Source organism: Tauraco erythrolophus, chromosome 12 (assembly GCF_009769465.1).
Source record: "Tauraco erythrolophus isolate bTauEry1 chromosome 12, bTauEry1.pri, whole genome shotgun sequence".
Classification (NCBI taxonomy): Eukaryota; Metazoa; Chordata; class Aves; order Musophagiformes; family Musophagidae; genus Tauraco; species Tauraco erythrolophus.
In genome coordinates, this window is record NC_141476.1 from 8,078,273 (window position 1) to 8,104,621 (window position 26,349).

General features: G+C 49.7%; 1 protein-coding gene across 1 annotated transcript in view; it reads left to right on the top strand.

Moving 5' to 3' along the window:
• PRICKLE2 (prickle planar cell polarity protein 2) overlaps positions 1 to 13,102 on the top strand; it is a 106,403-nt gene extending 93,301 nt beyond the window's left edge. The window contains exons 8-9 of the mRNA XM_086619075.1: positions 584 to 1,447; positions 12,234 to 13,102. Of these exons, the coding sequence (XP_086475201.1) occupies positions 584 to 1,447; positions 12,234 to 13,102 (1,733 nt within the window). The remainder of the gene's footprint in view (positions 1 to 583; positions 1,448 to 12,233) is intronic.
• The last annotated feature ends 13,247 nt before the right edge of the window (positions 13,103 to 26,349 follow it).

The following is a 26,349-nucleotide window of genomic DNA, read 5'->3' on the forward strand; positions in this document are numbered from 1 at the left end:
ATCAATTCCTTTACTTAACCCAAGGGACGGCCCCTGGAATGTGGCTGGGTGCAAGGCAGTGGGGTGTACTCACATCCCTGGGGCTGGCTCGTTGTGCTCCCTGTTGGAGAAGGGGCCCCAGTAGCTAAAATAAAGTTCGGATGGAGCTGCGGTAGCAGCGAGGGACAGGAATGCCATCTGCTCTGTTACATGCTTAACCAAGGCAGCACAAATTCCTCATTATGGTTTGGTTGGAGGCTTTTTGTTTTTTTAAATAGGCAGCGTATTATTGCTTCGACTTCTAAGGACTTTATGGAGAACTTCTTGCATTCCTTTGCTTTATGATCGGAAATATCCCCGTTTAATATGAAATAGCTCCAGGCTCAGTTCCGCTGCCTTTCCCAACATTGAGTAACTCGTGAGCAAAGGCCTGCAGCCTGCAAGGAATTAGAAATGGGCTTAACTTCATGTGTCGGAGAAACCCTGCTGAAGGGCTCTGGAGAGCAAGCCTGGGTGCGTGTCACTTGCAGGGGACGTGTGTTTTAAGTGCAGTGCGAAGTGACGTACGCGGCTGGCTCTGACGCTGTGCCTCTTCCCCCCCAAGGTATCGACCAGGGCCAGATGACGTACGACGGCCAGCACTGGCATGCCACCGAGACCTGCTTCTGCTGCGCGCAGTGCAAGAAGTCCCTGCTGGGACGACCCTTCCTGCCCAAGCAGGGGCAGATCTTCTGCTCCAGGGCCTGCAGTGTCGGTGATGACCCCAATGGCTCTGACTCCTCCGACTCAGCTTTCCAGAGTGCCCGAGCCAAGGAGTCCCGCCGCAGCGCCAAGATTGGCAAGAACAAGGGGAAAGGCGAGGAGGGGGCGCGCAGCCCCTGCAACCAGCTGCAGGTCACCTCCAACCGCCTCTCCACCGACGTGGACCCACTCTCGCTGCAGATGGATTTGCTGAGCCTGGCCAGCCAGACGCCAAGCCTCAACAGGGAGCACGTATGGAGGAGCCGAGATGAGCTCTATCACTACGGGAGCAAAATGGAGCAAAGTCAGTCCCAAAGCCCTTTGCAGCTTCTCAGCCAGTGCAACATAAGGACCTCCTATAACCCCAGCCAGGTCCCAGGCTCGCAGCCGGATTTGTGGGCGAAACATTTCAGCAACCCAAAGAGGAGCTCCTCGCTGGCGATGAAGGGCCACGGCGGCAGCTTCATCCAGGACTGCAGGGAGGACTACTACTCGGGGAGGCTTCGTTCGCAGGAGAGCTACAGCGACATGTCCAACCAGAGCTTCCCCGAGACCAGAGGAAGTCTCAAAGTCCCTAAGTACGAAGAGGAAGAGGAAGGCGGGATGCCAACGCCGCAGTGCCGCACCCGCCACCCCATCAACGCCCTCAAGTTCACAGAGGACCTGACGCCCACCGAGCAGACTCCCCGCGGCTCCATGGAGTCCCTCGCACTCTCCAACGCAACAGGTAGGTCACCCCTGCTCCTGTCATCCTGCTAACACCCCGGGATCTCCTCCATGCGATGGGGTCCCTTGTGCTCAGGGTCAGTGCCACGGCAGGTGTCTTCCCATTATGGAGGTGACCGGCAGCTTGGGGATGGTCGCTCGGGGCCATGGGCTTCATGCCCGGCCCCGAGTGTGCCTGGCAGCCCACTCTCTCTCTGCTTGCTTGTATACCAAGTACAGGGCTTTATAGATGTCTGGCCCTTCTGTGTAGCTCAAAACAAATGTTTTCAAGCTCTTTAATCCTCCCTTTTGTGAAGAGGGGGGGAAAAAATCAAGGCCAGCTGCTAACGCAGAGGCAGATTCCAGCGTTCGGCGCTTGAAGAACTGCTGTCAGCTGCCCTCAGAGGCTAAAAATAGTTTTAAATGCTTTGAAATAAATAGACCCAGTTAACCCTTTTGCATGTTACGCAGTCCTCCAGCACGTGACTAGTTAAAAGAAATTCCTCCCTCTCTATGCACAACTTGGCTGGTTTTCCCCCAGCCCTCTGGTAGAAACTGCAGGGAAAAGCCAGGGGAGATGCCTGTCCCGTCAGGCTGAGTCCGTTTCTCACGAGTGCATCCCAGGATGGTATTTCTGGGTCCTCTCACCCCAAACGTGTTTGAGTTTCATTTTGCGGCTGCGGGGATGGGTGTGCGTGCACGGACGTGTCTGTGACGGGGCTCTGGTCCGCAGCCTGGCGCTGGGGAGGCTCAGCCCCTGCGCACGCCGTCCTGCAGCCTGCTGCAGTTGCTTTGTCGGACGGCTGTGCCCGCCTGGCACAGCTATTGCTTGCTTCCGTGTCCCTCAGCAGAATACTGCTCAGAAAAGAAAATACTGAGCCTGGTTTGCTCACCAGAGACACTGCCTTGCTTTTTCTTTGCCGCTCCCCCGGCTTCTCTCTGCTCCAGCCAAGCATTGCCTGGATTCGGGCAGGTCCCGTGCCTGCCCCCTGTGAAATGAATCATAGAATCACAGAATGGTTTGGGCTGGAAGGGACCTTCAAGATCATCTAGTTCCAACTCCCCTGCCATGGGCAGGGACACCTTCCACTACATCAGGTTGTTCAAAGCCTCATCCACCCTGGCCTTGAACAGTTCCAGGGATGGGACACCCACAACTTCTCTGGGCAACCTGTTCCAGCGTTTCACCACCCTCGGAGTGAAGAATTGCTTCTAAATCTCCCCTCTTTCAGTTTAAAGCCATTGTCCCTTGTCCTACCACTACACACCCTTGTAAAAAGTCCTTCTCCAGCTTTCTTGCAGCCCCTTTTGGTACTGAAAGGCCGCTAGAAGGTCTCCCTGGAGCCTTCTCTTCTTCAGGCTGAACAACCCCAACTCTCTCAGCCTGTCTTCATAGGAGAAATGGATTCCATCTGTTTTGCTGTCACGGGCAGCAAGAAGCCCGCAGGGTGTTTGGTGCCTGGTCCCAAGGCCCACCATGGGATGCTGGCACCGGGTGGTGGGGATGCACCAGGGAGCATCACCAGGCCCCCAGAGAGCTGAGCCACGCTGAAGCCCAGCTCTGTGCGCTGCCCCACCTGGATGGACAGGTTTGCTCTGCTCCACCCGTGCATCCTCGCCCCGCTCCTGGGTTTCGGTGTGTTTGTTTAGGGAAGTTGCCAGCCCCGTGCCAAGATGTGAAATGATCGTAGAATCATAGAATCATAGAATGGTTAGGGCTGGAAGGGACCTTCTAAGGTCATCTAGTCCAACCCCCCTGCAAGAAACAGGGATATCTCCAACTAGATCAGGTTGCTCAGGGCCTCGTCCAACCTGGCCTTGAACGTCTCCAGGGATGGAGCATCCACCACCTCTCTGGGCAACCTGTTCCAGTGTTCTACAACTCTCATGGTAAAAAATTTTTTCCTAATATCTAATCTGAATCTACCTCCCTCTATTTTAAAACCATTACCCCTTGTCCTATCACAACAGGCCCTCCTGAACAGCTTCTCCCCATCTTTCTTGTAGGCCCCCTTGAGGTACTGGAAGACCACTATAAGGTCACCCCGGAGCCTCCGAGGTGATCTCTGTATTCAGCCAGGATCTCCCTAACCAGCAAGTGGTAAAGCAGGAGGGGGAGAGGAGAAGCTAATGAGCTGGAGAGAGTTCTGCTCAAACAGCCTCAGATATACACAGGAAAAATAGATGTGAAATAGCAAGGGAGTTGGAAATTGCTCTCCAAAACAAGATTTCCCTAAGCAAAGCTCCGTGTTTCCAAAGCCGCTCTTGTTCCTGAAAACTCGTATTGTGTAAACCCCATCAGTACAAAGAGTCTTGAGCAACACCAAGTCCGGATGAGCAATCCCTGAGTATTGGAGGGGTTGTTGCGTGCTTTGGAGCTGAAGTGTAACGAGTTATTGGGGATACAGGTCAAGAGATGGGAAACGTGGCAAGGCCTTCGCAGTAGAGTGAAAATCATTGTCTTTCATTTTAGAAACCCCTTTTTAAAATGCTGGGAGGGAGACCTTCCAAAGGCATCCATCCTCCATGCGTAGCAAAAGTATGAATTTCCTTTTGGGCAGCGCCTGTCTTAACGACTCGCTTCTTTCCTGCTTTCTGGAGCAGACACTCAGCATGATGGGGCTTGCAACAAATTTAAGCAGTTCCTCTGCAGAGTGAGGTGATAACATTTTTATTAATGTGTAAAATTCTAATAATTTTCCTTGCTCTGGGACCTGGCTCACCTGGAGCTGGGGACATTGCAGCAGTAACAGGCAGCCCCCCCGGGGCCGCATGTGCAATTATGGAGGGCACAATTATCATCCCATTTAACAGGCAGCATTTTGAGGACAGGGAGGTTTGGTGACCTGGCTGAGGTCTGTGGGAGAGCAGGTTTTGGGTTGGGGGGCGCAGGGCACAGCACCCCACTGCTTGGCTTTTCCTGTCCACACACTCCCCGCCGCAGCCAAGCAAGGTGCCCAGCAGGCACCCCATGGAGCCCGGGGGTCTGGCTCGCTCCATGCCCTCCACTCTGCGTGCCCCAGCTCTGCTTTGCAAGAAACTCCTGGGCATCCACATACAAGGTCCCTTTGAGCTACTGATGCTGCACAGTTGCTCCACCTTATAAAGTGAAGTAATTAACACTGCATCCATCTAATGTTTTATGGCATTGCTGAAAACATTCTTTTTTTTTTTAGAGTGAGCTGAAGGGCAAACAGTCCCTGACCTGCGACGCATGCATTAAAAGCTGGTCCCTCCCTGGCAGCAGATTTTGCTGTGATGTTTCTATTACGACTTAGCTACTAATTAGCCAGAGATGTCAGTAAAAGCAGATAGCTCATGGGGTGTGCAGCAGTAGTCCCTGTCCTCTGGCCAGAAGGCAGCCTCCTGTGAGCAGATGTTGTCCATATAATATTTGTAATGCATTCAGTGCCAGACGAGGGGGTCACCCATTGGTGATCTATGTGACCTCAAGTCTTCTACAAGACCCCAGGTTTTCACCTTACCTACCAGGCTCTACTTAATCGCTTTAAAGCCAGTTCCTCCTGGGTTAGTAAAGAGATGTGACACATCTTGTGTTGCAGAGGTAGCTGGGGACCCTCCTTGTGCTCTGTTTCAGGATTTGAATTAGATGGGAGCATCTGCTGTCCTCTGCTCTCTCCTTTCTGTCCGCATTTCTGTTTGAAGATCCCTTTTTTGCCATCAACTAACTGAAGGCTGCGACACACTTCGATCCACTACAGCTTCCCAGGGACTGGGTCCTCCTCCTGCCTGACATGGCCATTAGATGGAGAGGCAAAGAGCAAAAAATATTTCCCAGCACATTTTCCCAGAGAGAGCTTATTTTTGCTGATTTTATATTATCTTTTCTATTTTATTGCCTTTGGCTGCTTTTGCTTTTTTTTTTTTTTTTTTAACAACATTAGAAACAATACAAAACAGTGGATGATGTAGCAATGTTTACCCCATAGCTCCCTTCATTAAGCAATCAGGACAATGCTAAGATGGAGTCTATCCAGGAAGCTTTTTTCATGAGGCGGAGCCTGATCCTGCCAGAGGTTAATCGCTTCCCAGAAGATACTCGGTCCATCACATCCCTGCTCCCAGTGCTTGTACTCTGCCTTGCTCTGCTTGTGCTTGCAAGCCTAAAAAGGTTTTGCAGGCACCGACTTGGAAATCAGGAGCTGATCTCTGCTGATCCAAGCAATCATTTCCACAAAATGCCAGCTGGTCAAATAGCCCACTTAAGAAAGTACCTGGGGGCTAAATGTTGTTCTCTGGGAACAGTCTCTTTGTGCATGGCTTGCAGAGAGCAGGAGTGATTTGGAGGTGGAAGTCGTGTTGAATGGTGACACTGTCGTATGCAAAAGGGGAAATAGATTTGAAGTATTCCTTGAGAAAATGGGTTTGGGTGAGGGTAACAGCCTCATCTGCCACGGGCATAAATCCAGGGGAAAAAAAAAAGTTGAACTGGTGCCGTTACAGGATGGAATGTGATTTCACATGAATGGTGCACGTTTCTTCTGTCATCTGTGTTGTGAGATGCCCAAAGGCCCCAGATAGCTTGTTTTTCCAGGACTAAACAACAACTGTGATATAGCCAGAAGGCAGAGAGAAAAAACGTATGAATACGCACGTGGGTCAGCACTGATCCCTGCGTCTGGTGGCGTTGTCTGTCTCCAGTCCCCACTTCTTGCTCTGCCTCAGGAGGGGCGGAAAGCTGCAGGGAGAGAAAGGAAAAAGCTGTTTCTCAGGGCCAGGATATATTTTCCAAGAAGCGTTCAATGACCCAGCCTCCCCTGCACCGAGGGCTTGGGAGCAGTTGCTGAACGCCCTCAGGGACGGCAGTGAGGGGCTCGGGAGGTGGTCCCCATCACCATGTCCTCAGTGGCACAGCATCCCGCAGCAGCTCCTTTTTCCCCTGGGCTGGAGCGGGCGGCTACCCTGGGCACTTCAGCCGAGTTACGTGAGCCAGCAAATGACACATTGGCTGTTCTTGGGTTTTTCTAAGAAAAGGGAGGCTCCCAGCTCTCCAGCATGCTCCTACCATCCTCTTCCCCCCAGACATGAGCAGCGTAAAATTGCTTCAGAGTCAGAAGATGGGATCCCTGGGGGGATTTCTTGCAATTTTGAGACCCAGATATAACAGTCCCCAGTCTAAGCCAAGTCATTTCACAACCCAAGATGTGAAGATAGAGGTTTTCCTTTCCAAAGGGCCGATGCTGAAACATCATAAAACTGCCAGGAATGTTTCTTCTCCTCCCACCCACCTTTTGGTGCTCAGTGGTGGGAGGTTTGGTGAGCTTACTGTAGAGGCTGGCCATGAGTATGCCTTCACGCCTTTGGTGCCACACATGGATGTGCCAAAGCACAAGGGGTAATGACCAAACCAGAGGGATGACCAAAATGGGCTCTGGAAGGAGACGTCGGGTGAAGCAATAGCACATCATACCCGACCAGCGCATTGGCCTTGTCTGGTGAGGGTGTAGGAGCTGGTGGTGTCCATGACAGGGGGTTACAGGGACATTTCCAGATTAAAATCCAGCTCCTTTCCCAGACAGCACCTGTGTAGGGACTTCTTTCAGTGAGCTGGACAGAGGGACTGATCCAGTGGGACATATGCCCTGACACCCTTGGGATGGCATGCGGGGCCACACCGTGGGAGGCTGTCGGCACCGCGACCCGCTTGGCAAGCACTCTGCTTTCCCCCAAATTGTTTACTCTCCACGATTTCCACTTACATAAGGGTTCTGCTTTGTTTCTGCACACCCTGAGGTCGCTCAAAAGTGAGATGAGGCTGAGCTATAAACAAAGCCCTGGGCAGGCTGTTTCTCCTTAAGTTCCTTTTGAGTTCTTGGGGTTGAACTTGAAATCAACCCTGTTTCAGGGGTGGAGAGGACATGCCTGCCTGATGCTATGAGAGACAGAAGGCTCTGACATGGGGTGGGGGCTGGACACGAGATGCTGCATCATCCCCTCCTGTGCCTCTATAGCTGCACTTAAATGCTGGCGTGCTGGGCTGGGTGCGGGGTTTTGGTGTGGAGAGGCACCTCTGTGCGTATCGGGTGGTGAGGACGGCCATGCACAGGGACATGTGTATGCTTCAAAGAAGCACGTGTCAGCACAGCCCTGTTTGTTTGCAATATCCCAAGTGGACGATGGTCTCTGTGCAGCAGGACACGGCCTGTGGCAGGACCTCACCCCACGTTATCCCACCTTCACAGGGGTGTTAATTTGGTGAGGGCTGGGAGCTGCTTCCCTTCACGGGGGGCTTCGTTCCCAGCCTCGCACCCAGCATACGTGCTCTCTGCAGCCTCTCTGCTGTCATTTGCCGAGTGGTTTAATAATTCTTAATTAATGCAACTTGCAGCCCCAGTTTAGCAAAGCACATGGCGAGATTTCAGCGCCTCCGAGTGCTTTGTTGTGGCGAGGTTGTAGAGGTGATGCTCATGAGGAATATCTTTGTGCCGTCACTTTGCTTATTCGGTTGTTATTTCCTTTGGCAATGTTTTGTGGGGTAAATACGATTCTTAACAGGGGTGGGGAAGGACTTCAGAGAGGCTCGTACAGCATGTTCTTAGCAAACCTTAATGTTAACCAGAAACCTGCTTTGTGTTCCTGGTGCTGTAGCCAGCTCTCGAGTTTTATATCGAACACCCGCAGACAAGCTTCAGCTTTCACTTGTCTTCATCCGAAAGGCGTGCGTTTCCATGGCTCCGGGGTGAAATATTGAGCCTGGCAGCCCCACGCAGCGGAGAACAGCAGCACAATAACCTGCTGTGCCCACGTGCGCCGCGGTGCTGGCTCCAGTCTGGCTGCGGGACGGCCACCGGCCGCCGCACCGTGCTGGCAGCAGCAGGTGCCGTGTCTCCTCTTCCAGCGCAAGAGCCTCTGGGGCAGCCACTGCCGGAGGCGCTCGGTGTCTCTTGGAGCATCGTTTTGCAGAAGGAAAGTCTCGTAGGGTCAGCATGTCATCCCTGGGTTTGCACCCTTGGAAAGGGCTCGGTGGTGTAACAACCATCCCACGCCGTGGGCTCCTGCTCCCCTGGATGGCCTCAGGAAACAGATCCTCAAGTTTTCTTGTTAGAAAAAAAATCACTGCGACATGGTGAGCTCTCCCCTCGCGGGCTCTTTCTTCCAGGTTAGGGCTCTCTCGTTTGTTAGCTGCATTCCCAGATGAAGCACTTCATTAAGAGGGAGCTGCAGCAGCTGTAAATAAATACTGGTAATTCAGGAAGATTGGGCCTCAATACGCTGGCATAGCTCTGAAATGGCAAATGACTGCGGGAGAGGAGGATCAGTGCCACCTTCGCCCCATCCAGGGTGGTGTGGGACTGGAGACCTGGAGTGGTCCTGCCTGTGCCCAGGCCCCTGCTGCCTTCAGCTGCCTGGGAAACCCTCCGGTGCCAGAGCCTGCCCTGGCCATCTACTGCTGTGATTGTACAGTAAGACTTTTATTCTTCTCCAAGCTGAAATAACCCTTGCAGGAGTTCAGCAGACCTGGAGAATAATGTATTTCCCTCCTCTTCACAAGCATTTTTTTCCACGTTTGAAGGCTGTTATTATATCGCCTTCAGCCTTCTCTTCTCTAGACTAAACAATCCCTGCTCTTTCAAACTTTATTCCTAGGTCATGTTTTCTAGATGAAATTTTTTAGATGAATGGTTATTGCTGTCCTCTGAACCCACTGCGGTCAAGCTGTGCTCCTGGCTTCCTCCCGCTACGCCTTACTGAGGCTTTGTGGCTCTGCAAGGAAGGGAAGGATCATTCTGCGAGCTTCAAAGATCTAATCTGGGCCTGTCCCCCACTCACGATACTTTTACACCTTGCGTTGGTGTAAACGTAAAGTTAAGCCTGGAGGCACCTTTGTGTTTCACGTGGGTTAGAAGTTGCATCCTTGACCTGGTACCTGCTCCGCACCGTAAGAGCCGTGCGGAGCTCTTGGTATTTGCAGGGATGCTGTAGAAGCACAGCTTTGCTCCTGAGTGAGTGCAAGAAATCCTTCACTGCCACCGTGAGCAGATAAAACAAAGTTTCCTTGGCCTCTGGCCACACTATTTGCTGGGTCACTTGCTCGTGTGGCTCCCAAAAAATGGCTTGCACGCGTGCATCCTGCCAAATCTGCCTTGGAAGATGCATTTGGCCTTCAGCAAGGAGCGTTTCCCACTCTGTCGCATGGAGAAATGAAGCTGTTGGGTCTCGGGTGGCTTTGCTGCCGCCTCCCGAGCACGGGCTCCATCACGCCCTGAGCTCCGTGTGCTGACGATGGTGGTGTACGTGCTCTGTGCTGGATTCCTTTTACAATCCACATTTTCCCAGTGATTCAAGATTTTAAAATGTGTGTGCTTAATTATAATCAGGCCGTCTGGATGAACAGCCAGAAACTTCCCCTGGACCTAATAATCACTGATTAAATCTTGCACTCCGAGCACGAGTCATACATGTATCGCAGATTCCTCGTCTGGAATTGCTTCCCCCTGTGCTGGCCAACACTCTGAAAAGGAAAGGACAAAGCAATCGTGGTGTCTGCCAGAGGTGTGTGCGAGGGGCTGGAGACCCCCATCCTGCAGAAACTAAACCTGTGAATCTGCCTTTCCAGGAACCTCTCTCCAGATGCTTGTTTTTATTCTTGCTGGATACAGGACCAGAGGACAGAGCTGGCCGTGGCAGAGGGAGCCGAGACCCGCGGGTGCTGTCCGAGGCGGCTGGCGGCGCACGGGGAGCAAAGCACCGGTGTGCCCCATGCCCCTGCGAGGCGGGATGAGGTTGGCCCCTTCCACACAAGGCTGCCAGAATCAGTCTGCTGACACGGCAGAAGCATCCCACGGCGTTCGGAGCCATATTCTTGCACAGTGCTGCCGTTGCTTGTGCTTATCACGGGGCTGCGCCAGTTCTCTTAACGAAGGGCTGTATAAATGTCACCGAGGACTCATTTTCTTTGGCATCAGCTATTGTCTGACAGATCTGATTAAGGCCACATTCGCTGTCAGCGGCCGTGATTCACGTTCGGATCAGCTCTGCCGGCAATCCTACTGTTATTCTGGCGTTTCGGGAGGTCTTTGTGCATATTACTGAGTTGCTTTTCCCTCCTGGGGGGTTGCTGCTGGGCTCCTCCACAGTGGCACGGGAGGGGCATGGGGAGCAGTGCCTGATGTGACAAAGGGCATCACTGGGATCCAAGGCAGAAGATCACAGCTCCAGAGGGGAGGTGGTGTGTGCTGGGAATAGCTCGAAGCTGGCTTGAAAAGTCTGCCCTTTTCAAAACAAAACATAGCTTTAACTGTTTTTTTTTTTTAACCTAGCCTCTCCCTTTTCCTGCGGCATTCAGGAATCGCCTTTGCTTTACCTTCCTCTGTAATCATAAATTCCAGAAACATCCCCATTAACAGCAGAAAAGCAAGGATTCGGAAAACCTTGCCTGTCTTTGCAGGATCTGTTGATCTTTTTAAGGCTGAGTCTAAAGAAACCCTGAAGCGGCTCGTGAGCGGGGTCAGTGTCAGCAGCCCTTGTTCTTGTTCAGGTTTGGCAGGCAGCGGCTGATGCCGAAGGAGCTGAGCTCTCGATGAAATGTAAGCAGCTTTTGTTAAGGGGAAAAGGAGTTTATTCTTGAATTGTGGGCTGGGTGGTTGGGTTTTTAAATTAATTTACAAAGAGGTCGTAAATTCTCGGTGATTGCATAAGGGCTGTGCGTCATGTTGAAAATCCTGCTGATGGTGCACAGCTCTGCGTTTGGTCTGCACGGGGAGGTTGTCAGAGAGGGATGGGGAGAAGAGCGCCAAAGCAAACACGCTGCGTTTGATTTGGGATGAAATGGATTTCCTTTGACATAGCTTGCGAAACATGTTGTCCTGAGCTTGCAGTGCAAGCGCTGACTGCTGCCAGTTGTCAAGCCAACATGGAGATAGTTGGAAAATAGGCAGAAGACACCCAGAAAACAGGCCAAGGACTAGGGCAATGTGGGGTGCATTGAGTTTCTCGTTGACCCCACTTCTCTGCTGCCAGATTAAGGCTTTCTGGGCCGGAGGAGAGCACCTTGCAGGAGCTCAGGGCTGGCTGGCACATGGGAAAGACCCAGTGGGCCACCCTTTCAAGCAAGGCAGCCCATCAAGCTGGAGCGATGTTCCTGGCTCCTGCCATGTGCAGCTCCCTGGTTATCTGCAGGGATTGCCTGACCCTCCTGCCGTCCCACTGCTTACGGGGGACGTAAGGAGGGTCCTCCAGCAGATCCTCTGGGGCTCGGGTGTTTCCTCACCTCCTGGGAAACCCAACCACATGCATGTGGCCAAGGCTGCGCCTTTGGGGACCCAAGGGTGTCATTCAGGGGACCCGTGCGGTGCAGGATAGTGGCAAGCCTGAATTAGTCAGCCGCCCCGTTTTCAGCTGCCCCTGTCATTGTTCAGTCCTTCAAAACATGTCGTTGTTGCACAAGGTGTGGGTGCAGGATCATGGCACCCTAGTTATCTCAGCGTGCAGGAGGCCTCAGGTTACCTCTGATGCATAATTTCTCACTGGCGTCACTAGTTATTCCTATCAAGTCTCAGACAGCATAGACATATGGAGAAGGAAGTCGTGAAAAGCAACTTGGAGTCCAATTCGAAACACCTTAAATTGGTGTGATTTCCCCAAAGGAGGAACTGCCTGCTCTTTAAAAAAAAAAATAAAAATATCAACCTCTTGAGAGGGCTCTTCAGGACAACATCTGAACTACCGAGTTATTTTTTAAAGCAAAAGTCTCGGGCCAAACCCAGCCTTGTCCCTCCATCTCTGCTGACAGAAAATTCTCTTTCTTAACTCTCTTTTTTTCCTTCCTTTCCCCTTTCCCTGCAAAGGCCTCTCCGCAGACGGCGGAGCCAAGCGCCAGGAGCATCTCTCCAGGTTCTCGATGCCTGACCTGAGCAAAGACTCCGGCATGAACATCTCGGAGAAGATGAGCAACATGGGGACCCTGAATTCCTCCATGCAATTTCGAAGCGCCGAGTCGGTCCGCAGCCTGCTGTCGGTGCAGCAGTACCAGGACATGGAGCCCAACCTGCACGACCTCGCCAGCCCCCTCGGCTACCGGGAGCGGCCCTCGCACGGGCGGATGCACCAGAGCTTCGACTATGGCAGCGGGGTGCCCGGGGGCAAGCTGGGGGTGCAGGAGGGCTCCAGGCATGCCCCCATGAGCGAGCGTACGCGACGGCGAACTAACCTGCGGGATGATGACCGGCATTACCGCCCGCACCGGCCCCGGCGGTCTCGACGCTCCCGGTCAGATAATGCCCTGCACCTGGCCAGCGAGCAGTGCTGCCGGCTGAAGGAGAGACCTTCGCTGCGAGCCAGGGAAGACTACGACCAGTTCCTGCACCAGAGGAGCTGCAGAGAGACAGTGGAGCAGGGTCCCCGCAGGGATGTCTACGGCCACTGTCCCCGGACGGTGTCGGATCTCGCCTTGCAGAACCACTTGGGTGAGAGATGGGGGCCCTACTTCGCTGAATACGACTGGTGCTCGACCTGCTCCTCCTCTTCGGAGTCCGACAACGAGGGCTATTTCCTTGGGGAGCCGATTCCCCAGCCCGCCCGCCTCCGGTACGTGACCAGCGAGGAGCTCCTGCACAAGTACGGCTCGTACAGCATGCCCAAGTCTTCCACACTGGGTGGCAGAGGACAGTTGCACAGCCGGAAAAGACAGAAGAGCAAAAACTGTATCATATCCTAATGGCATCCTTGCCAGGCACCTTGGGAGAATGTAAAGTAACTCACAAACTTGCACTGTTTTAGCTCATGTAAGCGCTTTTATTGTAACGATAAAGACCCGAAGAGTAGGGATTTGTAAGAAGGTTGTAGACTGGCTTCTATAAATAGTCATAATCCTGGGCACGGTGAATATATTTTGCACATCTTACTTTGGAGAAAAAGAAAACAGAAACAAAAAAGTTCACTTTAGCCTGTAATACTTACCCGGTAGTTTTCCCTCTTTCTCCCAAATCCTGCCGCCCTTTTGAGTTCCGTTTGTCCGTACGTTTTGGTTACCGCCGTTGACTCTCAGCATCAGTTTGCCGGTAGCTTTTGCTTTCCATCACGTTTTTGTTTTCCGTTAGCCATGTCGGTAGGTAGTTTGTCTCTCGGACAGTGTGGGAGCCTAAGTTATTTCCATGATTGTTGTAAATGCAATGTAAATGAGAGTTTGGAGAAAATATTTTTGTATTTTGTAATATCAGAGGAATTTCTATATCTTAGGAGTCACTGGGAAAACGCATGCACATTCAGAATTGTTTTCAGCCAGAGCTAACCAAACAGTACTTTGGACCCCTCCCCTTTCCATTTCATCATCAAATTTCTTAAATATATCAGTTAGAGTTTGAGTTGTCATCTGTTTTGAGGGTTGGGGGTTTTTTTAACCCTTTTTTCTGTTGGTTTGTTTTTATCCTGGTAAATAATGAGAACATTTTCTGATTCATTAAGTCTTGAAGAGGCCTCAGTGGCATTTTGAAGTCTGCTCTCGCCTGTGATTTTCAGGTACATGCCATCAGTCAGATACAGGAATCCTGACAGCTGCAAAAGGGACTTTTTTATTATTATTATTAAATAGGAAAGAACAGAACTACCAAATGTCTGCAACGTTGTAAATGACCAAAGCCAGAGAAGGAATTTTACACCTCTGTAGAGAACGCTGAAGTTACTAAACGTTGAACTATTATTTGGAGTAAATAAAAAAGTGTAAATGGTGCAATTGTGTGATGTCAGCATGACGTTGTTTTGAATATAGACTTGTCTTATGGTGCTCTAGTCTCCTGGGTTATGTTAACTGCTGTTCATTACCGAGTGGAAGTCTCAATATTGCCTACTGCCTAACACGTACGAGAACAACTGCGAGCTGCTCCCTGCGGGCTGATCCTGCCCTGGCGAGACACCCTCGCCCCTCCGAGGCCGCTTGTGCCCAGGAGTGGGGGCAACTTGTCCCCAGGGTGGGCTCAGCCTCTGCCTGCGGAGCCAGGACAGCCCCATGCAGAGCATTCTATAAATAGGGCTCAGCTGTATTGTGTTATGGTGGATGTGAGTTTGTTCTCTGTGTGCTTTAAACCATTGGGGCACTGCCACCACGGCGCGTCCCGGAGCGCGCCGGAGGATTGCAAACTGATGCTGGCTTGTCCCAGTGCTTCCCGGGAAGGAGCAGGTTTCCAAAAGGGGCTCTTGGCACCCCAGGATGCGGGTTAGCATCTAACTGTGTTCAGATAAAGCTGGGCTTTGAGCTGCAGGAGTGCTGAAAGGCTTAACTGGCTCCATCGCCCTCGCCCCACGCGTTGCCAGCATCTTGGGGTGCCCCTGCACCTCCACCAAGCCAGCCCCTGCCCCGCACTCCAAGGAGGAGGGTCCCGCTGCAGGGACAGCGCTGGCACCCCTGGGCGCGTCCTGTTGCCTCCTCAAAGCAGTAGATGCAGAAAAATCTTGAAGATGGATGTCTCCATACTACAGACTATTGCTAGGAATTTTTTTGTTGTTTGTAAAGGACAATGTGATAATAATTATTATTCCTTTAAAAAGAAAAAAAGAAAAAAAAGAAATGACACTTAAGTATATTTAAAAACAAAATGTTTTTTTTTCCAGTTGGAATAAATGGAAGTATTCATCCAAAGGGCAGTCTCGTGTGTATGTTTTTTGCTCTTAAGGAGTGTTGATTAACTTGATTTTTATTTAGCTGGTCTTGCAATAAAAGCCCAAGAACCAGCTCAGCCCCATCCCTGACGTGGTTTCAGTGGGCAGGGGAACCCGACGGAGGAGCATCTCCTGCACACCAAGCGCCTTCCCCAGGCTTGGTCACTCGGACCCATTTTTTGGTGTTAAAAAAGCCAAGTCTTCACCTGGTGTAAGTCAGCACAGCTCAGCCAAAATCTCTGCCGGGCCTCTGGCTTATGCTGGGGGAGATGTCAACCTGTAATTTATAAATAACAGCCTTTTTCTTAGAAAGATCACTGATCTTTCCATGTTTTCCAAAACAGACCTGGTAGGTCGGGTAGGGGTATTGCTTTCAGCGACAAGTATGACACTAACTACAGGTTAGTATATAATTGGCTTTTAATATGTACAATTTAATTCATTGTCAGTGATTAAAAGCACAATGAACGTTGTCTGTCAGCTCTGGTACAGCTGAGCTGCTGCTTTGTACGACGGGAGCCTGAATCGCTCGGCTAAAAACCTAATCCCCAGCCTTTCCCCCGTTAGCTGCTTGCTGCCTCTCCCCAGGGGGAACTTGGCAAGCTTTAAAGGCTCCTTGCAGCAGAATTGCAGCACCTTTTCCTATTCAATTTTGTACCGAAAGCCAGGGCCTGGTGCCTCTACATGTGGGATGGTTTTGCTGCTGGAAGCGGCTCTTCAAAACGCGCTGTTCCTCACCAGAGAGCATCTCTGCATCCCTGCAGACCGCCAGTATGCAACCCAGCCTTAATGTAACGCTGGAATCAGAAAAGACAGGCAACGAACTGGGGAGAGAAAAATATCTCAGGTGATGCCCCCTCCACTGGGCCCTTCCCCAGCACTACAGAAGGGTCTTGGGTCACATTTTGTAAGAAGGACAGTGCTGGCAAAATAGCGAGTCAATATTTTAGTTTATTGACTTTTTTATTTTTCATACGGGCTCCAGAAGTCCTATTCACTTCGTGACACGTGGTTAAAACAAGAAAAAAAAGAGCTTTATTTTTTTTCTTTCTTAGCCCGTTTGAGGCATGATTAACCATTTCTGACAAACTCACTGAGCTTGAGGGATGGAGCTACAAGCCTGTAAAATTTTGCTCCGTCGCCATCTGGCCCCGCTGCTTTGCCTCTCTGTGCACGCTGTGTACGGCCCTTTTCTTTCACGTCACCGAGAACTGAGTGAAGATGACACCACCTGAAGCTCAGGTGACCGTCAGTGAGTCCACTTTCCTGGGGCGGGGAACCGGGCGCAGTGGTGGGGTCACTCTTTGGCCGAGGGAGTGGGAAGCTTTTTGCCCATGCTCTGGACAGCTGTGTTGCCAGAGTCAGCTTGGCACACTCTCAATGTGTCTCTAAAATGTGACAATTACTCTAAAAAAAGAGTAATAAAATCTGATCAGGTCTATTGCTGCCACAATTTTCTTCTCTAAAAGATTTTTTTTTTTCCTTTTTTACCCCAAAAAGTCCTTGGGAAGGCTCACCCAGCATGACTCCAGGGGATGGGCTGGCATCAGTGGTACCTTGTCCGTCCCAGCACAAAGAGCCATGCGATGCTGACCAGGGCTTTGTGAGGGGCAGGAGATTAATCTGCCTTTTACAGTCAGGCTGGGAGCGTGCATCGCTTCCAGCAAGCTGGTCCTGAGCACCCAAAGTGCTCAGTGGCTTTGAAAAACCCAGTTGCTCATGATGCGCAGCTCAAAGACAGCAGCATTGGGTGGCAGTTTAATTAACGAGTGGTTAGACGAAGGCTGAGGGCTGCTGAGAAACAGCCATGCCTTTAGCATCACAATTAAATACCCCCAAAAATGCCTACTCGTGCAGCGTGGGGCCAGCAGCACCAAACCTAGCGATGCTCTGCTGCTGCTGCCCTCGCTCCCCGGCCCCTTCCCCAGCTTCCAGCTCATCTGGACCCCTGGGCTGGGAGCTGCCATGTTATCTGATGAACTTTGCTCTTTCAGGCTAAAAAAAATAAATCCCTGTTCCTTGCATTTACATACAATTATGCTATTCTTGAAATCTAGGCTGTCCTCATTCTCCCGGAGATTATCTACCACCTATTAAATGACCATCCTCCACTGCCAGGGGAAGCTCATTAGCTGAGAGCAATTTCAGAGGACTTTATTTTAAGCGTTGTGAGGTTTTTTTATGCAACACACTTTCAACCTAGATCCTTAAAACTATTTAGGAATTCAGCTCCTGTTTGTGTACAAGGGGAATCGGTGGCCAAGGATGCTCAGGGCCATGAACAAGTCACTAGAGAGCTGGGTCTCCTTTCCAAAAGCATCCAAAAGTCATGACATATCAGCGCAGTTATAAACTGTCCCAAATAATAACATTGTTCTTCTTAATTCAGCCTCCAAAGTGGGATTCTCGTGAGCCAGGTCTCATCTCTCCATCTCCCATGAGCTGCTGCCAGGCCCACTGCAGCCGCCAGCCGATCCTTTCCCACCCTGTCATCACTGCACATGATTCACCAACCCAGACACTTTCAGTAGCCATTTTCCGAGTTACACCAGCACCGTTTGATCAATCCCTCTGCATTTCTGAGTGTGTGATCACACCTTTCCATTCCTTTTTAAATTGGCTGCAGACAAACCCGAGCAGCCGGAGGGCTGCTCCATACAGGTAGTTTTGCTTTGGAAAGTCCCACTAGTACCTGCCTGAGTGTCCCTTAGGAAAGACCTTCCCATTTTCCACAGCTGTTTCAATATTTGACAATACCAAAAGAAAAAAGGAAAAAAAAAAAAAAAAAAAGCCTTTTATTACCAGGTACTGCAAGATGCTGACAGTTCATTTGTTAGATAGAAAGACCTTATAGTCATTCCTAGTGCCAAGAATGCCTGTCTGGACCTCTGAGCAGGAGAAAAAATGAGAAAGTTTATATTATTTGAGTCTGCTGCCTCTGTCCTTCAGCCCTGGGCTCTGGCACTGTGCTGCATGCCTCCCTCCACGTAACACCATCAGCTTCATCTGCATCCAGCCTTCATCCTCACCTGGGAGAAGCAGAAGGCAGCAGCTCGCAGGCTTAACCCTCCTGATGGCACACTGTCCCTTAGCTCCGTGACCGAAGATCTCTTTGCTACAGCTCCACCTTTCTGCTTCTTCACTTCTTATTAAATAACTCAGCAAATTACCAGCTTCCCTGTTTTAGGCAAACCCACAGTCATTTGCTAAAGCATTCTCAGGAGAGTTTTCCCGTTGTAAAAGCAAATATTTATATCTGCTGCTCTCTTAGAGGCTCTGGATACGATCAACTCTTAAGGCAAGATTTAGCTGAAAGAGCTGATTTATTAAAATGGATAAACAAAGCCCTGCGAAGCAAGTTAATTCAGTTTAAATAAAGCATTAAACTCCAAACAGCACACAGGAGATCACAGTATATACATACATACACATATATGTGTGTGTGTGTATATATATATATATATACACACACATATATAATTCATACAATCAAATATGCAGTCCTCCGGACTGGGATCCCATATCAACATCCTCCCCCCCCCCCAGCAGAAAGCTAGCCCTGAGCTAAGCTATGTGTATATTAGGCAATGTATATATTAGCACATGCCCTGATTATTAGCCCAGCAATCCACTCCCACCCCAGCCGCAGTGATCCTTTCGGCTGCCGGCCCTGCTTGTGCTCTGTGCCTCAGTTTCCCCATTTCCAAACCTTATTCGTAATGATGTTTTTACCAACAAGGAGCTTAAAAACCTTGGACGAGGGAGGCTGCCAGAACAGTTCTAATTTAAACCAGTGGCTCTGGCTCAGAGCTTGAGCCAGTTTTGTTGGCACCTGTGTGCGAGCACGCTCAGGCCCCAGCCATAGCTCATTTCCTTTGACACAATCCTCACGTAGATCCTTGCTGCTCGAAAGAGCTCGCTTCAGCAGTATAAAAGATTTTTTTTTTCTTCTTTTCTGTAAGTTGGGCTTTAATTGTCAATTATTTGCTCATGAAGACTCTTTTACGGCTGATGCTGGAGCAGACTCAAGCAGTTTTTATTTTGGTACTTGGTTTAATTAGCTTTTTTGGAAGAGCGAGGCAAGGCAGGGATCCATTCTTGCTGCTCATCACATATTCATTATTTACATTTTTCAGTATCCCAAGTAACTCAGCACAGAAAACAAATAAATGAAGACTGAAACATATACAAAACATCTGGAGGCACTGCAATTCCGTAATTATCATTGCTCATTTGCAATGCACAGGGTTCCACAGAGCGCCTGTTGGAAAGGCCATTCATATATTGGCCTGATGGAGGTTTTTGCCATCAGGCTGGATGATTCCAGATGAGTTCCCCTCCAACCTCCTCCTGCCTCATCCGCCTGAGTCGGGTCTCACCTCGACTCGCTGCCAAAAGCCGAAACAGTGAAATTTCTGGTCGGTGTTGGGAGGCAGCAGCCTCTGGAGCTCTTGGCCCATGACAGCAAATACAGCTGGTCAGATTAGGGCTGTTGAATAATTTATGTGATGACTCTTCAAAATAGTAAATCCATCCCCAGCCAGCTCCATCCTTCATCGGCTCATGTGGCTGGTGAGCAGTTTCTGAATATTTAGAAAGTTTGACAGAATTCACAGACTCTTGTAAAAAATAGTTTAAAAATGCCTAGTGAAATATTTGCGTATCACACTGCATGCTGTTCACATGGCTGCAGGGGAGGAAAGGGGGGCCGGGGAGAACTGCTGCAAACTCTTCATGGTTGAACCCCAAATTTGCAAGATTTTGGGCGAGCAGATGCGATGTGTGCCCCCCACAGCTGTGTACCCCCTGCTAGCCCACCACAGAGGAGTTAAATTAAAACCTCGTCCTTGGATAAGACATAGGTGAAATGGTAATTTTTGGTGTGTGCTGGGGAGGCCAGGCCCTGGCACGTCAGTGTCTGCGAGTAGGGGGTGGCCCTTGGGTAGGGAAGAGAAGGAGAAAGAAGGAGAAGGAGAAGGAGAAGGAGAAGGAGAAGAAGGAGAAGGAGAAGGAGAGGAGAAGGAAAAGGAAAAGGAAAAGGAGAAGGAAAAGGAAAAGGAGAAGGAGAAGGAGAAGGAGAAGGAGAAGGAGAAGGAGAAGGAGAAGGAGAAGGAGAAGGAGAAGGAGAAGGAAAAGGAAAAGGAAAAGGAAAAGGAAAAGGAAAAGGAGAAGGAGAAGGAGAAGGAGAAGGAGAAGGAGAAGGAGAAGGAGAAGGAGAAGGAGAAGGAGAAGGAGAAGGAGAAGGAGAAGGAGAAGGAAAAGGAGACGGAGAAGGAGAAGGAGAAGGAGAAGGAGAAGGAGAAGGAAAAGGAAAAAAGGAAAAGGAAAAGGAGAAGGAGAAGGAAAAATGGAAAAAGGAAAGGAAAAATGGAAAAAGGAAAGGGGAAAGGAAAAATGGAAAAAGGAAAGGAAAAATGGAAAAAGGAAAGGGGAAAGGGAAAATGGAAAAAGGAAAGGGAAAATGGAAAGGAAAAGGAATGGAAAATGGAAGGGGAAAAAGGGGGAAAGGAGAAGTAGGGGAAACTCTCCCCCATGCTGGATACACAGCATCGTGGTAGGCAGCAGAGCATCTCCCATGGGAGACACTTGCCCTGTTCCGCAGCCTCCTCTCCTGACACTAGGGCCTCCAGCAGTTTATATCAGAATTTGCAATGATGGAAGTAAGCGTGCCTGACCACCACCTGGCCCAGTTGTGACGGCAGCGGGTTTTGCTCAGAGGAAGCAAATCTTTGCATATTTATGAACGTAATCGTTTATGGCAAAAGAGAGGAAGAGAGGCAGTTGATTTTGGATGCAGAGAGAACTGGAGCAAACAAGCATCGCTCCCCACGGAGGCATTACTGCAGCCCCAGAGATCGCTGCCTTTCATGCGCCTTGCTTGTTAACAGCCAAGAGAGTGTCTGGAGAGCCTGTCTGGGGGAAGAAAGGCAAAAATCTCCCAGTATCATGTTCATAATTTGGAGTTTCAAACTAATGTTGACGAGAACGTCATTATTGCTGAGCATCCACTGGGCTCAGGGAGTAAAATTCCTTTTATTCGTCTCAAGTGTCAGGATTTGCAAGTGCAAGAAATTTTCAAGTGCTTGTCTAGGTCTCTGTTTGTATGCAAATCATGTTGTAACATTTCTTAGACTGAAAGACCTGATTTTAGCTTGCATCAGTCAAAGCATCTGTCAGCCTTGTCAGAAAAGGAATACTTTGATTCTTTCAGGTCAAAACAACCCAAAATTATTACTGGAATATTGAGGCAGTTTAAAGGCAAAGAGAGTGAAATGAAAATTGTTCAAAACCACTTTTCCTTTCAATGAAGTTTTAACACTTATTTTCTTTCCGTATGTAACGTCAATTTTTTTCACAGGTGACAGTTTTAAGATCAAATAATTCAATGCAATATTCTGGTTCTCTGTAACTGGGCAATGAGCAGTACCAGATTCAATCACATGTACAGGAGGAAACTGGGATGAAGAATGAAACAAGCTAAGGAATGGGCAAAGATAACAGAAAATTGAGTAGGAGCTTGTGCCAAGGCATGGAGGCAGCGAGTGAGGCTCCACGATCAAACACTCGCAGGGATGCTGTAAGTGCCCAGTGCTCGGGCACAGGGTCATCTCCAGGGGTAAGTCCTCTCTCCAGAGAGAAAACCGTGCCGTTGTCCCTGTGTGTGTGGACTCCAGAGGTCTGAGGTTTTGTTCATGGTAAATATAAAAAGAGCTGATGCCCATGGGAATACTTTTCCCTTGGTGTGGCCTGGGCCCATCTTTTGGCAAGATAACCGGACTTGGGTTGGCTGGAAGTGGGAAACACTGGTTAGCAAGCCCAGATCTGCTCACGTGAAGCAATCTTTCTCAGCAGCGGGATTTCTGCTTCCTAATGAAAATGATCTTTTAACAACCTGCTGGAGAGCTCACAATGTTCCCCAGGGTCCCTGCAAGCAGGGTCGTCACTCTGCTCTTGGCAGAGGAGGCAAAAAGTTCTCCCAATAAATCCCTGCTCACCCGTTTCTCACCAATGAAGCAGCTAAAGACTGAGTGGCTTTACCATAACCACCAAACAAAAACGTACCTCCAGCTCTGCCCCCTGCTCCGCACTTCGCCAAGGACTGGGAGGGCTGGGAGCACTGGCATGTGCCGGCACTGCTTGAGATCTCCTCCAGCATCACCAGCAGGTTCCCTGCTGACCTGCATCAAAGTGGGGTTCAACTCCCTGAGTGTGCTGGGAATAAAGAAGCTGGTTTAAGGGTCTGGCCTGGGACTGGTGTCCCTTCATAAGCCAGTGGCAGTGGGCCGCCAGGGGTTCCGGCTTGTGGACCAGCAATAAGCGGGCTGTGAGCACCCCAGCATGGCTCTGGTTTGTCCCCACCTCTGTCTCCTCCCCCAGGGAACCAGCAATGAACACTGCTGCAGAACCAGAGTGAATCTCCCAGGGACCCTGAGCTGCTGCTTTGGGCAGCTTTAAGATCCAGGCAGGTGCTGGAGGAGCCACATCTCGGTTTCCGAACACTTACTGCAAGTTTCTCATTCCCAGTGCATGCAGCCGGTACATGGTCACGGACCACGGCTCACTGTGAAAGCCAACACAAGCAGCCCTTGCCCTGCACTGAGCAGCCACCTCCAGCACAGAAAGCAGATGGGTTTTCATTTACAGAGGCACAAGGCTCTCCCTCTCCTGCACACACACACACGCAGAGTTCTGCATCACAGCCTCCATCATTTATATGAGGAACTGTGAGGAAATAGCATATTATAATAACAGCATGAATATATCCCTCGAGCTCTGAATGATAAGGCAGTAATCAAGTTTCACCAACGTGGAGCGAGGTTCTCCAGCACTCTTTCCTAAAGATAAGCACATCCCAGGACCGGCATGATACCCTCTCCCCACCGGCACGTGTGGTCTTCCAGAGAAGTGATTTCTCCAATAGCCACTACATTAAACTACAGGCAGAATATCCAGATCTAAATCAGCTCCCCATGTGCTGTCATCTAATAGCCCCGATAACCACATTGCCTTCATTTTCGTACCGCGTTATTTATTCTTAGCACTTTGGGAAAGGAAGAGCCTCATGAACAGTGGGAGTGGACTACATACCCGCAAACTAGTATTCTCCTCTCTCTGATGCGTTACCACTACTTTCCCAGCAAAGGACTGAGCAAACAAATTGCCAGCCAGCAGCAGCACCCCAAGCCCTCTGCCCACCTGCAGAGCACACGCTCCTTATTCTTCTCCCAGAGCACAGCATGAAGCATAAGGACATTTACTCAACACAATTTTGATTCCCAATTTCCTCCCTCAGATAGTGGGTGCCTGTATTTCAGGCTTTCAGAAGCCTGAATTTCTGAGGTTTATGGCTGGCTAACCCATTTGTCCTGTCAAATGCCACCAGCACAAGCAAGTCTGAGCTTTGGGATGGGCAAGGACTTGTGCAGAAACGTGAACGCTCGCTCCTAGGTGTGCAAACACAACTCTGCAAACGTGGCACATCCCACGCAGGCAGGGCAAGCAGCTAGGATGAATCAACTGCTGCAATCATGATATAATATCTCAGTACTACATAATTTTGTCCTTGTAAATTAAGCTCATGAAGTGGGTAGATGGTAGAAAGTACAACTGGACGTGTGGTGGTGGTGATTACAAACGCCAATATGAAAAAGTGGGAAAAAAGCCTTTACTCACATTTCCAAGGTCAACCACCCAATCCTGAATACAAGGAGGAAAATGAGACCATCTCTCCAGCTGTTCTTGGACAACTGAAACGTGCTGTTTAATGCCAAGGCCATTTAGTCCTTGTCTCCAACTTTCAACTAAAAATGTACTCATTTCTAAAAGGCTCATGTGAGTAGAGGAAAGAGCATTTCAAGTTTTTGCAAAAAATACAAGGAGATACAAGTTCCTGTGAGATTTTTACCTATTTCATCCCATAGCTTCAAACCCGTAATTAGGTCTCCTATCACTTTATTCAATGCTCTGCCCCATTTATCTGCAGCTTTCTGACCCTGTTTCCATATCTGGTAAAATTTTTTTCCATTACCATTCTCAAAAGAAGGGAAAAAAAAAAAAAGATTCTTGACCTTCACTCAGAGGACTGAAATCTGTAAGAACTGCTCTAACTTTGTATTTTGAAGGAGACAATTGTGGTGTCAGAGTAAGATATCCGTAAAGTAGGAGACATATATATATATATATGTAAGGTAAGATATATAAAGTAATGGTATCCATAGAGGAGATATGCCCCAGTCTATACCCCGGCAGTCCAATGGGCTCTCCCACAATTGGACCCTGAGAGGAGGGGGCTCCCCAGTCCCCAGAGCAGCACTGGGTGCAAGAAGTCTGATGTTTTTGGGGGCAAATCCAAGCATACAAAATGCAGGCAGTGGCTGAGCACACGCTGCAGCCTTCAGCCAGGGCAGAGAGGACGTGTGCTCATCTTGCATTGAAATCAGAGTCAACGTTTATTAACAGGGAAGATCATTCCTGCCTGTGAAATGGTACATGCTTCCAGTCAGATCCGAGCCGTGAAACCATGATCCCAAATGCCAAATCTAAGAATAGATGAGCCGTGTGTCAACCACATCACCTTTTTATCTGATAGATGCTTATTAAGTGAAGACAGAATATCTGTTGCATTAGAGCAAGCCACCTGCTGCCAAACAGCAACCTTCACTCCATCACAGATAAACGTGTTCTCAGCTAATTTATGCTAATACTGCACTTCAAGTTAAAAATTTTGAAAGACCAGATTTCTCAGTGCAACAACACGACTCCAGAAAGAGCTACCCCCTCGTCCGATGGGGGCATAAACACCCAGCGATGGCCGCAGCTCCCTCAGAGCAGCTCTTGGCCAGGTCAGTGAGGCCAACATGAGAGCATCCACAAAAGACTGGACCCAGGATATTTGGGACAGAGATTTGGCATGGTGCACGGGTTCTTCTCAAGCCACCCAGTCCACGCTCTGATTTAAACAACCACCTCTCCTAGTAGCAAAACAGCCTAGTCTGGTGCTACTGCTCCCTCCAGCCGAAGGGATGGGCTGCACAGTCTGTGTCCCTGAGGAGGGATGAGCAGTGGCGCGGCAGGAGGAGCGGTTCACCTGGCTTACAATCAGCCTTGGCATCTCCATGGCAACTCCAGCGAATGCTGCACTCCTAATAGCTCATAAGGAACCACTGCGCTCATGAGCAGCAGTTGCAATCAAGTTCTGTCTTGGTCATCTCCAAGGGAGCAAGAGGATAATGCAGAAGAAATTAAGAGGCATCGAAACCACTTTGAATAGTGTAATTGTCACAACAATTCCTCTGGATTAAAATTAGTCTGTTCCTTAAAATGCACAATATTTTTCCTGTCTCTCAGTTTTTGCTCTGCTACCGCTGCTCACTGACACCCTGCGCACGTCCATGGAGGAGGCTGAAGGGGATGGAGCTCAGACGGGCTCACTGAACCAGGACTGGGTCTTACCAGCAGGACATGAGAGACCCCTGAATGCAAGCATGGAAAATCCAACATCGTTAACCTAGTGCACCTTTCAACTGCAGCACACTGGAGGGAGAAACATCTGAAAACCTGCTGGAGCGTTTTTGCAGTGAAAAAATGAAACCAGATTCATTATAAGACGTATGAGAGTCCTGATCTTAACTTCTAGGTCAAAGACTTGGTCCTGCCCACAATGCCACCTGAAATCCCCAGTTTTCACCTTTCCCGAAGTGTTTTGCAGGTGGGTGACCACACTGTAGTAATCCCTGAGGGATTTTTGTCTTTCCAGCAAAGTGAAAAGTGTATTTTTCATGCAGAAGCTGCCAGGCAGCTCTCCCTGGGGGCTGTGCTGCCGTGGGAGAGGTTTGTACACTGACCTCGGGGCAGGAATACACCAGCCAGAGCGGGTGATGTCCCACCTCACGGCTGGGGTGCATCCCTGAGGATCACTGGGCAGGATTTAGCACCTCATCACTATTCTAGAGCCAAAAGGCTCACATCCTGCTCATCGCCATCTCTGCCGCCGTGGTGGGAGCTCTCCCCCACGGCCCCTCCACCTCCATGCACCAGGATGACGAGGAAAGCAAATTACATCAGTTTTAGGGTTAACGTGTTTGCATTCATATTCCAAGCCTTGCTTTCACATCTATAACTCATTTTCCAACATCTTCAAGCAAATTTCACACTGTTGGAAAAATGTCAAGGGTTTAATCTGATATGTGTGATATTTACTGATGCCACTAGGGAGAGAGATGATCACATCTTCTACTTCCCATCACGTTTCTTACAAGAGCGAAAACATATCAGGAGAATTCACCGGGTTTCGCTATACTTGGTATATGC